The following is a 17,817-nucleotide window of genomic DNA, read 5'->3' as shown; positions in this document are numbered from 1 at the left end:
TAGAGAATCAGACACACTGGCCTCATGATTTCACAGTGGGCTTGTGAGTGACTGTCCTTTTTAAAATAGTAGGTAGCTTTGGGGGCACCAGGTTGAGAAGTCATTTTAATGTCCTGTTCTCTCCCTGGGTTAACTGTGAATCTGAAGGGGCCACCTTGATGGATGGGAGTCCAAGAATTAAAAACATCACAGCCAGTTTCAGATCATTTTTTATTCCTTTGATAATAACACTTCCCTTTGAAAATGTGCCAATTTATTCTTCCAAGGAAAAGCTTATCTGGCCTATAATTAGCTGTGGTCAAAGCGAAGGATCAAAGGAAGGTGGAGAACTGGTAAACCTTATTTCACTTATTAAATCACCCACATGGTTCTTATTTCATTTCCTTGAGGTAGAACTGAGGGGTGCTGGATCTTCTTTTTGCTAAGGAAAATGGAGAGAGGATTGATTGCCTAAGTGGGAAGAAATGTCCACTCAATCCCCATATCCTTCAAACTGCTCACTTTGAAGAAGTGGCATCAGTTCCAGGCAGAAACACTTCCTCCCACATCCCTGATACTCATGTGAAGGAAGCAAAGAATGACTCTGTACTGAGAATGCAGAAACACTACTGCCAAAACTGAACCGTGTGTGTCCTGAATCTCGCATTCTCAACTTCAGAAACCTCCTTGCTACCTAGACCTCAAAACTTTGTACTATACTTTGACTTTGGGAAGTTTCTACACATGCAATTTACCTAGTCTGGCAGGTCCATTCATAAATTTTCATTGAGCTCTGAACATACCGTTATGATATCCTGCTATTTCCTGGCACCAGAAATATGCTTTATGGCTTAATCAGCTTTGTAAAAATGTTTTATTATGAAACAAAACTCAAAACCTAGTTCCTAGGTAGGCAGGTTTCTTTCATAGACTTGGATGAGATTAGAGATGGCTGGTCAGCTCATCTAAGAATTTTCATAGAATATTTGGGGATGAATAATTACTAAAGTAATGGTCCCTGCACTGAAAATGGGGATTGAAATCCTCTAGCAAAATAATTCAGGAAGTAAAACATAGTCCTCAAGTGTTCGGTGGGCGTTAGACAAATCTTTAGTGCGTATATATAGCAAATGTCTTATAAACACGATGAATGCCAGAAATAAACAATATTGTCTCTGCATGATCAGCAAAACATGTCTAATTACCCATCTCCATCTCTGTTGTATAGGATGTATAGAGATAAGCAATACATATCCATGCCAAGATCACTTAAATTTAAATGAGATCTAATGTGAACTGAATACACACTCAGCATCATATATAGCAGCCATCCATGACGGTGCCGAAAAAGTAGGCATCTGTGGGATGCCTAGAGGGATGTTAACTGGTAGATTTGGAACTTTGGGTAGGTTCACATTGGGTAGGTTCACATTGGGTAGGTTACTGGTTAAACTCCTGTGGAAGAAACAGACAGAAAGAAAAATACCATCACAGTGACAATGCAGATGTGGCAGAAGCACACAACAGCTGTAAATAAACTGGCTCAGTCACAGAAGACAATGGTGAAGACTTGAGCAACACACTTTGGAAAGCAGGTTACAGACGAGAAGCTTGGATGTGACTCAGTATCCAGAGAGAAACGATAAAGTTAATGGGCAACTTAAAAGTGCGGACACTGATGGAGCTCCTGTGTACAGTGATCACATGACTGAAAAGTCTCCGAGAGAACGCTTCTCTTTCAAGCCCACTGTCAAAGAGTCTAGAACTTGTCATATAATAAGAACTTGATGTTTGTGGGATTCTGGCCATGGCTGGAACTGGGGTGCCATGAGGCAATTGAACTAATAGAGTGGTGAGGGAGGAGAGAGGACAAAGGGTACAACGTTATTGACTAGGTTCTGGTGTTCAGTCTATAGTGTGGCAGAATGAATAGAACTGATAATTCATTGTATGTCCCAGAGGAGAGGAATGCACTCATCAGAAAGGAATGACTACAATGTAAGATAACAGGTACACTCACTGCTCTACACAAAACATACATGAATACACACATCATACTGCACTTCTTAAATGTGTGCAAGCAGTAGCTGTCAATCCAAAAATTTTTATACATTGTGTACATGTATGAAATTTTCAAAGAATAAAGACATTCAAGTAAAACAAAACTGCCAAAACACTTCTTAAGAATACAAATGGTGGAGCATTTTAACTCTGTCCACTTTCATTTACAACTTACGGTCAATAGAAGATTTTTTAAGTCAGATACCAAATGGAAAGGGAAGACTCACTGATTTGAATGTACGTGAAATAGTGATATACAGAAATTGAATGCCTTCCAACTGCTACTTCTAAAGACAGGAATTTGTGCAAGGGGTGTCAGAATGGATGGCAAAGATAAAGAAATCATACACAGAGGAAGGATTATCTCTGGGGAATTTTGTGGAACTCTCAAAAAGAAAATGGACACTTTTTCTCTCAAACTCTGACTTATTAAAATGGAGATATGCTTCCACACAGAAATGGACACACAGGGAAGAAAAGAACCCCAGATTCAGGTCTTATGTAGAACTCTTGGACCAAAAAATAGATTTAAAATATCATTTGATATTATGGTAGCTGCCCCTGGAAATCGAGACAGCCAGGAATAATGAATGCCTGATAGCAGCTGTTAGGAAGGTTGAGCATGCTATGATGCTGCTGTTGTTTTTTTAAATACATGTATGTGTATGGGTGTACATACATGCAATTGCATCTGTGTGTATGAGAAAGAAAAGAAAAGAAAGAACACAGACATAGACAGACAGACAGACAGACAGACACACACACACACACACACACACACACACTGCATACTTGTGTGGAGGCGGCTACCTTGGGTGTCATCCTCAAGAATGTTGTCTACCTCCTCTGAAACAAGCTCTCCTATTGGCTTGGTGCTCATCAACTAGGTCAGACTAGTTAGCCTGCAAGCCCCATGGACCCACTTGTCCTCATTTTACCAGTTCTGGGGTTATAAGTGTGTGCTCCATGGTACTCAGTGTCTTATGTGGGTTCCAGGGATTGAACTAAGGCTCTATGCTTGTGAAGCAACCAATTCACCTTCAGCCCCACTCCTCAGCAGAGATTTGACTTCTAGATATGAATGGGCATTCCATGGGTGTATGTGAAAATTTATTGAGCTGTGTATTTTTCTACAAAAATAGTTTAAAGTTAGTCACAACAAATAAAATAGCAGTTACCTTTTATCAGCTTTTTGATTTTGAATGAGGTTTGAAGTTTAATTGACTGATATAATGGAAGGGAGATGGTTGGTTTTATGAAGAGGAGGAGGGAGGAAGGGAGAGAGAGAATGTTCAGAGATTCAAGTAAAATCAACTACATTTCTTTGGAGGGTCTGTGTCATATACTGCTCCAAACACTGGCACTGAACATCTTGCAGAGGCATTTGAAGGGTGTTCCATCCAGCCAAAGTCACTGGCATGATAGAGCCCAGCCTAGCTCCGCATCTGAAAGGAGCCTTCCTGTTTAAGTAGAATTGACAGTACTTTGGCAGAGGACTTGAGGTTCTCTTTTTGGATCTTGTGGGGAAGGAGGAAGTTTCGCCAAAGCAGCTCTGGGTGAGCTGTTTGCCGAGCAGGACTCCTGGAGGCCAGACTGCCTCTGGGCTCACTCTGGGACAAAGCCACAGCAAAGGAGCTGGACCTGGTGAAGAGCTTGGATGCCTGTCACTCTCCAGAAATAAGTCATTCAAACGTTCTCAATGGCAAGCCAGCCCTGGGTTAAAAACTGCCAACCTGGCATCCTCTTCTTTCAGGGAGATAGGTGTTTCACAGATCCATCACTGCCTGTGGTGCCAGGGTGCCTTTGCGGGGCTGCTCAGGAGAAAGTGAACTAGATATTACTATTAGGTAGAAGAAAAAAAAATGGAACTTTCCCTTCCATGTGTCTCTGTTTAGCTGGGGAATTTATTTTGAATCCAGTCCCTAGTGGTTCTCAGCCTTAAAAACTGCCACGAAACAAATCCGCGGACGATTTCCACTGAGACATGTGTAAGCCTATATACGCAAATGTGATCATTAAATGATACACACACTGAATAATGATCAAGGAATTAGGAGATCTTAGAGATGGCAGCCTGGAAAGTTAAAATGTCAGTTCTGAGCAAATTATAAGTAGCTAGAAATGAATAACATACAAATGTCTACAAAAGCAACTTAATTTAAACATATTAGTGGATGGTGGATACACAAATGGGAAGAGAGCTTCGTTTTGCATACAAAATAAAAAAATACTCATATTAATCAAAACATATTGTTTTTGTAAAATACAGCATTTTGGCTGTGAACTTGGGCTTAAATAGACACATTTCCTTCGTGGCACATGTTGTTAATTGATTTAGTTCTAAAATGATAAAATATGACATTTCTGCTTTTATCAGAAAATAAAGCATATCCCTAATGTTACTAATATTTCATCTGGAATACTAAAGGAGTAACAATCAGAGGTAACTTCTGAGAATTTTGCATAGAACGGGCTCGGGGAATCATTGATAGCTGTAATGAATCATTATTTTTAAAGAGGGCCCTCCAGTGACTACCAGATAACCAGCCAGTCATGCTTCTCTGTAAGAACGTTAAGTGTGTGTCTCTGGGTAGGACAAGAAGCAAGAATTGCAATCCTAGTAACTGATAACACATAAAAAATAGCCTCTCACTCATTTAGGGACCTTGCTGAAAAGGGTTGCTTTCACTTAGCTCCTATCTCTAGAGCCTGAGATTACAAAATTCTCATTTGTTCTCTCTCATGTTCATCCATGTTAGAGATGCGTGTGCACCTCATTTCTACTGATGGCAGTGAATGTAGGTGGGGCCCTTTTCTTAGAACTGTTTCTAGTCAAGACTGTTTCCATGCGGAAGCGATATGGTTACATCATCTCTCAAATATTTCTGCTTTAAGCTTATGGATGGGGGTAGATTTTTAGATACAGAACATGTTCTACTTTTATAAGCCATTTGTTGCATGAATATATGAAATACATCTGTCTTTTCTTGGTGCTCTGTACACTGAAGCTTCTCTCTGTTTGTCCTTAGGTCTAACCCTACTCAGGGCAATGGGTACTCTTTGATAACTTCCTAGAGTCCCAAGTAATGTTTTGTAACTTGTTATTCATTATTACTCAGTCCCAACTTCCTTCTCTTTGGAAATTTAATGCCACAAATGTACTATTTATCTATCTGTGCACTGTATGTAGACCTATATTTTATATATGAGAACAGTAAGACAATTTACCACAGCTTTGGGACTATCAAGCCCCATTGAGAACATATCATCTACAGAACAATTCCAAACTTCCTGGGATTTGAGAACCTCTTAAACACCTGCGAGGCTTGCCCCATCCTTGGTAGCCCATGCTGGCCCGCACCAAATTCTTAGTGTCGCTTTGGTCCACTCTGCTACCCTGCACATTTCCACTGATGCTCATGGTCCTCCTGATGAACCCTGCTTCTTTTGAAATGCTACTCTTCCAGTCATTTCTTCCAGACCTCTGAGTGGAAACTCATCCTCTTCTAAGCTACATTCTCACACTCTTTATGTGGTTTGTACACACACACACTTTGGTTACTTAAAGCCATATTGTATGTATATGTATACATATATATATATACATATATATATATATATATATATATATGTATGTATGTATGTATCTTGCTAGACCCTACTAGCTATAAATTCCCAATCTGGAGACTGCACCTCTTCATCATCTCCATCCCACAGTTCTGCTTCTCTGTTGTGTCCTTACAATCCCCAGCCAGTAGATGTTCCCAGCATTGTGTTGATAGTGCTGAGCCCGGCTGTGTGCCAGGCCCCCCTTGCTCTGTTCTAGATGCAGGGGAGGGAGAGAAGAGAATGTGTAGTTGTGTGTGGACATGCACAATAATATTACTAAGAATCCTAGCAAGGGACATTTTTGGGTTATCAAATCCTTGTTTCATACAGGAGGACACCAAGTCTTGGGAAAGTCAACTGAGGAAGGATCTTAATTCAGAGACATTGACGGCTCAAGGTATTCTGGATAGTTCCTGGCTCAGGATTTCTTTTAAAATTTTTATTGTGATTGTTAATGTGTTTTGACATGTGCCAGGCGATGCACCTGGAGATCAGGGAATAACTTTGTGGAGTTGGTGCTCTTTCTCCACTTTTCATGAGATCTGGCCATCTGACTTGCTAGGTGGTCAAGGAGCATGCCTTTGCCCCCAGAGCCATCTCACCGGCCCTAGAGTCAGGAGTTACAGATTCAGTAAAGCTTGTATATTTTGATAGTTGGCCGCACACAAGCTACTTAAGTGTCTCTTGGATACTGTCTGTTACCATTACATCTTTATCAGTTTGGGAAAGGATATTAGTTAAAAGGTATTTATTCATTTGCACATCTCAGGCCCAGAGGAGGAACATGTATTGTAAGTGCCTGGAAACCAAGATTTGTCGTCCCTTTCAAGAAGCAGTACCTGATTTTACTTTCCGGAGTCTCCCTAACATGCCACAGGAGATCATGAAACCAAGGATTCTGTGCTCTCAGAAGAATCCAAGGACACACTGAAGAGAATTTCTCTGTTTTCTCCACCCTAGAAGGCCTCTATGGCATATTTAGTGCAACGAACCACCACTGAATAGCTGGGTGAGATGCTGTCTACCTGTGTGCAGGGACTAAACTCCACATTCAGGGCTACCAGAAGACCTGAAAACTATCCGCCCAAACGGATGCTCAGGAAAGGGTTATGGCTTGGGGTTCTATTGAACACTTGGGCCTGTCTTGAGAGATAGCCTTTGGCTACAGTTGGAAGCTGTGCAGTGGGATTCTCCATCAGTGCACAGAGAGTAATGGAACAAGGTTATAAGATACAGGCCCTCTCTTCTCATAGAGATGGACTTAGCTGTTTACCTATTCTACCAAATAATCTCTGTTATATTAAGTCCAAATAATTGTAGTTTTATTTTTCCTTACAGGGAAATAGTTTGATAAAAAGAAATATAAAAGATGTATACTAACTTTTGCATATTTTCTTTTTATCTCTTTTATTCATTGTGTGTGTGCATGCACATGCATCCCTGCATGTATGTGTGTACACGTGTGTGTTTGTGTGTGGCAGAAATTGAGAAGACTAGAGGACTGGGCAACTGAAATTTACCCAAGTCACTTCTTAGTTGGGGGATGAGCCTGATGGAAAGGATTCTGAGTTATTTTTGGATTTTTTTTTTTTTTTTTTTTTTTTTTTAGTTTTTTTGAGACAGTATTTCTCTGTGTAACAGCTCTTGCTGTCCTGGAACTTTCTTTGCAGACCGGGCTGGGCTCGAACTCACAGAGATCCACCTGCCTCTGCCTCAGAGCTGGGGTTAAAGGCGTGTGCCACCACCTGGCTCTGGAAGAGTTTTTGTTATTGTTTTTGATAAAAATTCAAGATGACAGGCATCATTGCTTACAGAAGAGGGAAGGTCCTCTGCAAGTGGTCGGGGAAATTCTCACTTGTTCTCTTTGCATTGTTGGAGGAATAGGGAGGTGTGTCTCTCTTCATATACACACGTCTCAATCTACTTTGTATTCTCCACGCCATGCTGCTCCTCAGAACTTCCACAGAACATTCGTACTGTCTAACAATCAGCTAATTTGTGTGTGGTTAAAAGGAATGTTCATGTAGCTTATGTTTCACTTGGCCTTTTCAAATACTTCCACATAGTCAGAAAGGCATGGACTGTGTGACTGTCTGATATGGATTGAACGAACCACAGACTAACAATAGCACAGTTTGGACAGAAAAACATTTACTTACCGCCCCCTCAGCTCTACCCACATCCACACCACACCTGTCTATGCTCTCAGGTGGATGTGAGGACTCATGACACTTACTCTTTTGAAAGTTTCAGACTTTTAAATTATGGATCCACGAGTTCAATTTCATCAGTTAAAAAAATCCCCACCAAAACCTTCCCAGACTACGACTCCAATTGTGAAAGTGATTTTGATTCTATCTTTACTGCTGGTCGTACTAAGAACACCGAATGCTTCCAAACGAATAGCAGTCATATGTTTGGCTTCTGAAGAAGTTAACAGATTATAAAATGACTTTAGTGACATTTTCACAGAAATTCCTGACAAGTCTCAGACCCTGGGTAGGAACTTTTTAAAGAATCACTTTTAATGATGAGAAAACAAGTTCCTAGAAGTCAAAGCCTTGCCTTCCCAGTAGAATGAGACCCCAAATCTAAGGCTCTGTAGGAACCAAGGGTGGTATCATTTCCCTCCCCTGTGTGTTGGCAATAGTACCTTCCACAGTTAAACCCAAGCAAGGAAATGCTATTTCAAGACCAGTGCTATTTTCAAAACATGAATATCACTCATTTAAGCCTTTTCCTCTTCACAGCTCTTTTCCAAAGCACAATGGTCTTGATTATTATGACCAATAAATAAATAAATATCCCCTAATGAATGTCTTATCCTCTTAAGGATCAAGTTTTAGACTCCCCAGTTAAAAGTCAACAGACCTATTACCTTTCTTTCCTTTCAAACCAGGAGCTATGGGATATCAGCCTGCTTTCAGTTTGGGCAAATAAAAACCAATCCTCCTGGGACTTAACTATGGAAAGGAACAGAGGGAACTGTGTCAGTCGGGGTGGCCTAGAGATTGATATTAGAGGGGGATTAAGGTATAAACCTGCTGCACAAAATGATTCCGTACTGAGGAAAGTCTCTTGAGTTCTTGTCTGAGTTTCCTAAAAACGCTAGCACCCCCCTGTTTTGTTCCAGGTTGCTAGATCTCAAAGATGTAAAGGGCTATAGATAATAAAACAGTTTCTTAAAGAAGTAGGGGAAAGAGCCCAAACAAATGGAGTCTGACAGGGCAAAGGCAGTGCTAGGCTTTGCCAGAGCTTTTCAAACCATATCACAAACCCTCCACATAGAGTGTCATTTTCCAGGAGATCTGGGACGGGTCCCCTGGCAGTTCACAGGCACAGCTTGCTCCTCCAATAGCAGAGGAAGTACTGGGTCTGCCAGACATACTCAATAACTGAGACTGCCCAGCAGCTGACAACACACAGGATCCCCCATGATTTGACCTGCAGGATGTGTAACCAATAAACACTTGTATATTGTGGTCAGCACTTCCCCTCTCCTGGGGACCTTATGAAAAACACTGTGGGAAATAGCATTTGAGTAAGATAAATAGAAAGAACACCACATCCCTCAGTCCTTCTATATCTTTTGTGACACTAAGGTTCCAATTAATAAAGCACACTTCTAACCTCTTCTCTCTGTCCCATTCAGTCAGGAAAGCCATGAGTACCATATTAAGAAATAAAACAAAGCTTACTCTCTGTTCATACTAACAATGATAGTCATGTGACACCAATAATCCATTTCTGTATGACTCTGCAGCCATTTGTCCCCAAATTCCGATGGTATTAAAAGAGGTTTCCTTACTTGACTGGTTCCCATGACTCCCGCTCAAAGCCCCTGTGAATGGATTGTGCAATTGAGGATTCCATCAGATCCACATATCTAACAACAAGTGGGGCAAACAGGTCCTGCAGGTGTTTGTGAAATTTTCCATTGCACAAATTATCTAGAACAGACAAGCAAAATCATGGTCAGAACCCCAGCAACTTTATTGAAGTACAGTGTATACACAGGGCTTATTGTCGTCTATGTTAACACCCTGCTTCTAAGGAAAGTGGAAGAAAAAAATGAACAGAAACAGCATCGAGGCTCATGCTTGAGTCTGTGTGGAAGGGAAATGTGAATAAGAGCCACATTTGTGTACTCTTATGAGAAGTAACATCCCACAGCATTTGTAAATGTTTTATCTTACCCCTCCTCTACCTACTCATACCAGGAAGAAAACACATCCCCTGTCATCTCCCCTCCCTCATCAGCCTCGGGAAGAAGGACTGATTGCTTTATGGCTGTCATTGCTACCAAACACTGAAGTGCTTCAGGGGTTAGTTGGCTAGAGGCATCTTTTATCTAGGAAGTATCATCTGGTAAAAACTGAAATGCAGAAATAGGTTAAGCTAACTAATTTGCTAGAGAGTAAATTAAACACAAGAAATGGATACCTCTTCTCATATGGCTCTTGAGGTCCGCTGATAAAGACAGGCAAGAGAACTTCTGTCTACAGTTAAGTCTGTGTGTGTGTGTGTGTGTGTGTGTGTGTCTGGTGTGGTGTGTGGTGTGTGTGTGGCATGTATATATATGATGTGTGTTATATACGTGTGTGGGGTGTGTGTGTGTGTGGTGTGTGTGGGGTGTATATGTTTGGTATGTATGTGTCTACGTATGTGTATGTGTGGTGTGTGTGTATATGTGTGTGGGTGGTGCATATGTGTGTAGTGTGTGTGGTGTGTATGTGGTATATATGTGTGTATGGAGTGTGTGTGTGTGTGTGTGTGTGTGTGTGTGTGTTATGTGTATGTAACAATAAAACAAGGAGGAGCTTTGTCTAACTCACAGTCTGTGGAATAAAGACATCTTAGCAACCTGTTTATCTGCATACTAGTCAGGAAAAGCCAATAGTCCAGGATGATACATACAGTCTGTGCGGAGAAAGTCATTCAGCAGCTGGAACAGTGGGAAGCTGTCCCATGAGTCTGGGGGCTGCACCTCTAATGCTGCATCCATGTCCACTGCAAAGAGTGACAGGAACGTCTCCGCATGCTCCACCATCAAGTCTGACCACCATGCAAAGGCCTTTGAAATGTGGCAGAAAAACAACGGAGAGGTGATGAGTATCGCTGTGGGGAGAAAGGTGTGTGCTTCAACCCTCACTGCTCAAGACTGACTGTGCATCCAGCGGGGCGTGGTCATTTATTGTAAAGAGAACAGCAGTTGGATATGAGTGGGCCTCTCAGCGTCCCAGGTACTACTCTGTAGAAAGCCTTGCTCCTGACCCGGAGGTCAGAGGACACCACTGCAGGGTGTCAGCTATGGAACTTCTGCTCAATTTACAATAACTCAGTAGGCTTGGGCCATGCTCTTCCATCGCTGCTGGCTGGTTCTTGCTCTAAGGTGTAGAGTTTGGGAGTTTCTTCACTGTGTTTATGGGTTTTCTGCTGGTCTGTCTTGAAAATTTGTAATTACTGTTCATTCACATTTCCATATCTGGGAGTTAGTTTTCTATGGTTTCATCCAAACGCAGGGACTCCTACTGCCCTACACACTGAAACATTACCCCTATATCAGACTTAGTCAAAGCAAACCATTATTAGAATTCCTACACAACTGTTGAGTAAAAGTCTATCTCAGTAGGGAACCTTTGTGGTCTAAAGGAAATATCAGGCTAAACCTAGAGAACATGGAACAAGGTTAGGACTTACTTTTCTGGGGCTTAGACACATATGTACATTGAAAACCAAAAAATATCAGTGAAGTAACTCATTTTCATGCACATGGGCCCTTGGAAATCATTGTGCAGGGTCTCAGGGTGACATTCACATCAGCCTAGGCTGGATGTGAATGCAATTCAAAGGCATGCATGCATGTAGGCTAATCATTTCTGGCAGGGGGCATGCAGAATGAGTGGTGGTGTCAACAGGCCCTGTTTTGCTGATTTCAAAGAGAGCAGAAAAACAAACATCACCAGCCTCTTCTTGGCCCCCACCTCCCCAGTCAGTGCCGTAAAGTATTTACACTAGAAACACTTTCCGGAGCATTCACCAAAAAAGATGGGAAGGCGTTTGGAAATATGAAATATGATTATGGAAATAGTTGTATACATGAAAGGGTTTGTTCAACGGCCAAGCTCCTCTGTGATCTACTCCTTACTGAGGGGCACTCTAACAGCCACTAGGGGGCAGAACAGTGAAGGGTACTCTAACAGCTGCTAGGGGGCAGGACAGAGGCCACCTCTCTTCTTCATGAGATTCACTTTACTTACTTCTCCTTTATCAACATGTGGCTGGTTTGCAAATCAAATGGAAAAAATCAAGTCATGTACCATTATTTAAGGATGGCTTGGCTGGAACTAGACCCCTGCTGTTCCCACTGTAATGTACAGTAAAACCCCACTGATTCAGAGCATTCGAGGGGCATGCTGGTCTCTGAGCCAAAGGCTGAAACTGTTGGACTTCCTAGCAAAAGATATTTTATTGCTTTTGAACACAGCCTGTAATTGGGTACTAAAGTAAACGGCATTCATGGAATCTCCAATGTTTAGCACAGGAATGTATTAGAATGCTTACATTTCCCCCAGTTTCTAAGTAATTGTTGATAAATTGGCCTGTCAGTTAAAATAGGTGGGAGACTTAACTTTGTAGGTCTAAGGACGGGAAAAGGAATTGTATGCCTCCAACTTACAAGAGAAGACTTGACAATTCCCATAGAGTGCTGATATCATACTAAATATTTTACTTAAGAAAAATCAAAATAGCCATAGGTGCAACTGAGTCATCACAGATTTGGGCTTGAAGGAAAGCGACTTTATCGTAGGCTCACCACCCGGCGATGAAAACCCTGGGACTGAGTCCAGCCGAGGAAGGAATCCTCCCTTTCCCCGTCAGAGCATTTCCAGCCTGCTGCCATTTAGGGATGAATGGGGGGATTGCTAGAGTCCTGTCCTCAGCCTGACCCTATATAGGGCTGACTCTTCCCTCCTCATCTGGGCTGTTTATAAAGTTAACAAGGTACAGCAGGTGTTGGCTGGCACTTTTTCTTCAGTTGGTTGACCAATGTTACATGTTCAGGGTGTGGCCGAGAAGACAGTCTGGGGAAGAATGTCGTCTGTTCCCATATACAACTTTGTTCTCAGATGACAGGGAACGTGGACAGAAAACCAAATCAAACCCAAACCCAGTCAAATGCATGAAATTAGAAAATTCTTAACCTGACTTCAGATATGATTCTTAAGTTTAATTTAAAAAACTTGCAAACAAGAGACCACGAGGCACACAGTATCTCTCCTCTGTGGAGAACTGAGTCCTACGCAATTTATTATTGAGCGACTCTTAGTCTTTGCAGGAATAGTCACATAGCCTGGACACATCATGAGCCTACAACGCGCAGTGGCATCACTATGGAAGCTGGCGCAGTGAATGAAGAGATTTTAAATAGGGGACTGGGGAAGAAATGAAAGCCAAGGTATTTCTTTGTAGCACCTTGTAATCAAACTTGACTCTTTAAGAAGTGGATAAAGAGTTTAGCTAGGGTAGTGATAACTAAACAGTTGAGGGTAATTCTCATCAAATGGACAGTGCACGGCTGGGCTGAGCAAAGGCTAGACTTTATCTTCAGTTTGCTCTTCCAGGTGAAAAACCACATTTGCACACAAAGTCATGTACGTTCACTGGCACCTAAAGTCTCAGGAAACCTTTTCTATTGACAATATGGAGTTACACACTGGATTGTAAATACTTACCTGGGGATTTTTATTACTCAAAGACAAAAGCTGTGTGCTTCAGGGCATACAGTTCACTACAATGAACACACTATATATTCTGCACACAAACTAACATGTATATATGTACCCCTCTATGCACCACAATACATATATACATATACATACGTATACATAGAGAGAGAGATTAGGAAGGGGGAGTACATGAAGCTATAATTTGTGTGCCTGTGAGGGGGCCAGGTTCTGAGAAGAAAATTCTGCTGCATATGAGAGCAAAATGTGACAGCAGCTTCCACATACAGCATGTGTGAGTAGTAAAGAAAGGATGCACTCTTGGCGACGAGGGTTTTTTCCCTCTCGGGACATTTAGTGTATTATATTGGGATTTTAAACAGCTTTAAAGAAGATTACTTGGTTTTTGCTGGGGTGGGGGAGGGGCAATCCTTTTGTCACTGTTATTTGTGAGGTGTCCACAAATAGTATGTTCACAACAGTTAGATCCACGTTTATGATTTAGTGCTTTATTATTATTATTATTATTATTATTATTATTATTATTATTATTAATTTTTTTCAAAGCTTAGTGAACACCCAGAGAGTGAGTTCTGGGCAAATAAATCTTCATCTGTTCAGGAAGAAAAACTCTGTACAATGCATTATATATCAAGTCAATCTTTTCTATTATGCTCTACTCTCCTGGCTATACACAAGGATCCCCTGGGCAGCTTTTGAAAGTGACCAATGTTCTAGAACTCCCTAGTGAGTGGGGCTAGTGTCAGACACAAGAATTCAAATTTCTGCAAGCTGCTTCAGGTATTACTGTCTGTATATGAAAATTGAGAATGGGTGGGGTGCCTTCCAAGACCAGCCCACTCTTCCTGGGAAGGGACCCCTCTCCTTCCAACATAGCCCTTCAGTTCTCAGGCATTAGGTACCTCTCATCTAGGCTTCATCTTTTTTTCTTTTTAAATCAGCAGATGTTTTGATTTCTTGGGAATTAGTTTTTTAATATAAGAACAGCTAAACTTTGTAGAGTGCTTATAATGTGCTGGGCACAATATCTGATGTTTTGTTTAATGTCACCGTCTTTCCAGCAGCCCTGACTGTCACATGATGAACAGCAGCAGCTAGCATGCAAGCCCAGTCTTCTCCAGCTGGATTCTAAGCTCTGGCTGTTGAGCTCTAGTCTTCACAGCCCAGGGCATTTTATTTCTCATCATCCTTCAAAGAACACTAAACTCCTTGGCTCAGGGGTCAGCAGATAGAAGAGGCCTAATGGGTAGTTCTGATTAAGTAGTGATGGGGTAAAGTTACTGATTTGGGACATAATCCCAATTTACTAAATTGGGTAATTTACTAAAATAATTTTAGTATTCAGAACGCTAAAATATGCTGAAGGTTTTATTACTAACTTCAAAACACAGAGTTGAGAGCAAGATTGAGGTTGCCATATTTATTTGCCCTACATGACTTCCAAATCTGCAAGTAGAAAATACTTTTATGATAGTGATTATTAGGATGATTGGCATTAAGAAAAAAAAGCAAACTTTTTGGAAAGGTAAAAAGAAATGCCTTCTTTGGAGTTTGGGTTTAAAAAATGGTTTTTGTTTTGCAGTGCTGGGATATTAAGTTTTCTTTGGTGCCTCTTTGGTGTGGCCGAGGGACATATGCCTTCTTTGCGATCTGGGAGTAGCCTTAGAAAGTAGTTGTTTTACCAATCAAGTACGTCTGTCATTTTCTTCTTCTGTTATTCACTTAAGTGCACAGCTGTGACTGGGAGAAAACATCCTCTTCACATCCATGGCTTCACAAATACGGAAACTTGGTCAAGCCTTTACCACTCAAAGCCAGAGTCCCTCAGGTCCCTGGAGATGATTTTGAAGACACCCATAAAAAAGAAACTTATCATCACTTGACCCCCAACCCCCAATCTAAAAAAAACATCAAACAAAGTAAGAGTGGAAGAAAAAAAATTCAACCCAACTTCATTCCATGTGCCTGGAAGTTACTCTTAGGTTTGTGTGGTTGGGTGGACTACTTGGCACCTCTTTCCTCCTGGATGTGTCCATTGCTAAGTGCTGTATGGGTTAGTGACACCCACTCACGGGGTCTTCCCCTCGTAGTGAGGGTCTTCAGGGAATTCAGGATTCTTCGACACTCTCTCTATATATAAATACTGTATATATGACTCACATACAGACAGCTGTAGAGGAAGGTTAGTATCGCTCCGAGGAGCTACTGGTTACTAAACTTGGAACTCCTCTTCTGTAGTAAAGGTAAATACAGACGGACATAGGAAACTATGACAGGCCAGGGACAGAATCAAGGCAGGTGGGAGGCGTGTGTCAGGATGTAACCGCAGTCCTCATAAGTATATCAATTGCTTCATGCACGCACAAGGGATTCACCCCACATTTACCCTGCTCTGGAGGGCCACCCATGTCACAAGCAGTCCACTAGAAGTTGCTGTTACATTCCTTGGGTCAGTGTTAGAAAGCGGGGGCACCAGGAAAATCCCATTAGAAGACATGGTACTAGAAGGGCATGCACAGAGTATGACAGCAGGTGGCCGGTTCATTCAGTTGAATCACGTACCTCTTTCCCCTGCCACGATCAGCCAAGATTGACCGGAACAGTAGAGAAACAGGGAGGAAATTTCAATATGCAATCAGCATTAGTTGGGATGGCTGGGTTTACAGTGTATGATATATCAGTTACCGATCTGTCAGCTTTTTCTTAGTCATGGGAAGGGTTGTTTTAGGTGCCTGAGAAATTGCTTTTATGGATTGCCCTTTCCTCCCCTTTCTGTAAACACTGATGTAGAGGAAGAGGGAGAATCAGAGCAATTTTAAAACCAGGTTATGTTGAGAGAGATGACTGTAAAGTTCAGGTTTGGAACAGTTCCAGAACTTAGTCCGCAAGGTCGCCCCTGGAACTGCTGGGGCGTTTACGTCCTTATGGGTTTGGCATGGAGTAGGTCTTGAAGCTCTTCAGTTTATAATTACTTCAAATCATTTTAATAGTGGTTTGTGAAAACACAACGAAGAAAGCTGTATTTATCTGGGTTTGCATCACAGGAATGACAAGTCGAACAACATAGACTTATTGTCTCTGTCGCTTGGCAACCCAGGCAATCTAAGGTTAAAAAAAGGAAAAGTACTGTACGAGAAGAATAAGATACAGAAAAAAACTAAAAAACCTAAAAAAAAAAAAAAAAAAAAAAGACCTGTGGTCCACACACCAAAGAACCAATCAAAACAACAGTGCTGGCAACGAGAACAACCACAAAAGACCAAAAAGATTCTGTGCGTCTGGATAATGGATTTGCGCAGGCCGGAAGCCACCGGACCCGTGTGTTACACTCACCTCAGTCCTGTGTTCAGAGAGACATCTGAAAAGTTAGGCTGAAATGCACAACATACAACCTCCTCTCGGGTGTTTAGACAACCTTCTAAAGATGCCTCCTTCCGAAACTTCTATTGATTCCTTCCAGAAGCCCAGGTGAAAGCAAATGGGAGTGAAGGGATCTCATTCACAACCAGGTGGGAGGTGTCAGTGTTTGGAACCTCAGCTAAGGGACACTGTGACATCTCCCACCGAGCCTGCTCACCTCTGCATGATGCTCCTCGTTTTGTTGAAGTACTTCAATGACTAGTTCAGCAAGACGGATTGTGTCTTCAAGCTTTTTGGCAGGAGTGATTAAGCGGCCTACGTTTTCTGGAGTATAAGAATTTGTGGTAAGAGTCAACAAAAGCAGCAGGCTAGTTTTGTGGCCAATAGAACCAGTGAGTGAGAAATTCTGAATGGTTATCGATTTTCTTTAAAAAGTTTCATGCAAATGTTAAATGAGCAAACCATAAAGCCACCTTGTTGTCATTGTCATAATGATACAGTCTGAAAAGCAGTGCTCCAGCTTCCCATTGCAGACAAAGCTAAAATGAGGTCTAGGAGAGCCCGTGTCAATTGAGTGATATTTATACAGACATTCTTTAAAGACAGCATACATGAACTACCTCATGTCACTCTCTACACTGTGCTCTGCCCACCGTCAAGGGGCAATAGCTCCCAGACTCTGTGTTGATTGGTGCTGTGTTTCTTCTCTATGTGGGTCACACACAGTTCAACAGGACAGCATTGATTTTCTCTGCAGGTCTGCATGTTGACTGGGTACTGCAATGTTCACTTTGGAAATGAACGTTCAAAGGCCACTGTGTTTCAGTCACCCAGGGAAAAGATGAAAAGCCAAACTAACCATTTCTGAGTGTTTATGTAGAAGGCAGGACAGAATTACTAAAAGGGTGTTGGGGATAGGTTATTGCAGGGGGTGCTTGGTGGGGTGTGTCCATGGCTACTATAACCAATATTTTAACAGGAAAGTTGCAACAATTACCCACTTTGCTTTGTTTTTAGTTTGTGAGTTCACAGAATTGTTTTCAACAAGTCTAAAAGGGAA

At 41.7% G+C, this 17,817-nt stretch overlaps 1 protein-coding gene across 13 annotated transcripts in view; it reads right to left on the bottom strand.

Annotated features, from left to right (window-relative positions):
• Positions 1 to 17,817, bottom strand: part of Cadps (calcium dependent secretion activator) — a 456,343-nt gene that overhangs the window by 85,443 nt on the left and 353,083 nt on the right. For 3 of the 13 annotated variants that reach the window (XM_059274212.1, XM_059274211.1, XM_059274210.1), the window contains 5 exons: positions 16,975 to 17,081; positions 11,910 to 11,930; positions 10,567 to 10,723; positions 9,458 to 9,599; positions 1,288 to 1,434 (listed from right to left, as the gene is read on the bottom strand). In XM_059274212.1, coding sequence (XP_059130195.1) covers positions 1,288 to 1,434; positions 9,458 to 9,599; positions 10,567 to 10,723; positions 11,910 to 11,930; positions 16,975 to 17,081 — 574 coding nt within the window. Of the gene's footprint in view, positions 1 to 1,287; positions 1,435 to 9,457; positions 9,600 to 10,566; positions 10,724 to 11,909; positions 11,931 to 15,959; positions 15,969 to 16,974; positions 17,082 to 17,817 lie in introns of all 13 variants that reach the window. The other 10 variants (XM_059274220.1, XM_059274219.1, XM_059274213.1 and 7 more) reach the window with 8 other exon arrangements.

The sequence above is a fragment of the Peromyscus eremicus genome, chromosome 9, assembly GCF_949786415.1.
Source record: "Peromyscus eremicus chromosome 9, PerEre_H2_v1, whole genome shotgun sequence".
NCBI classification, from domain to species: Eukaryota; Metazoa; Chordata; class Mammalia; order Rodentia; family Cricetidae; genus Peromyscus; species Peromyscus eremicus.
This window is presented reverse-complemented; position numbering and strand designations above follow the sequence as displayed.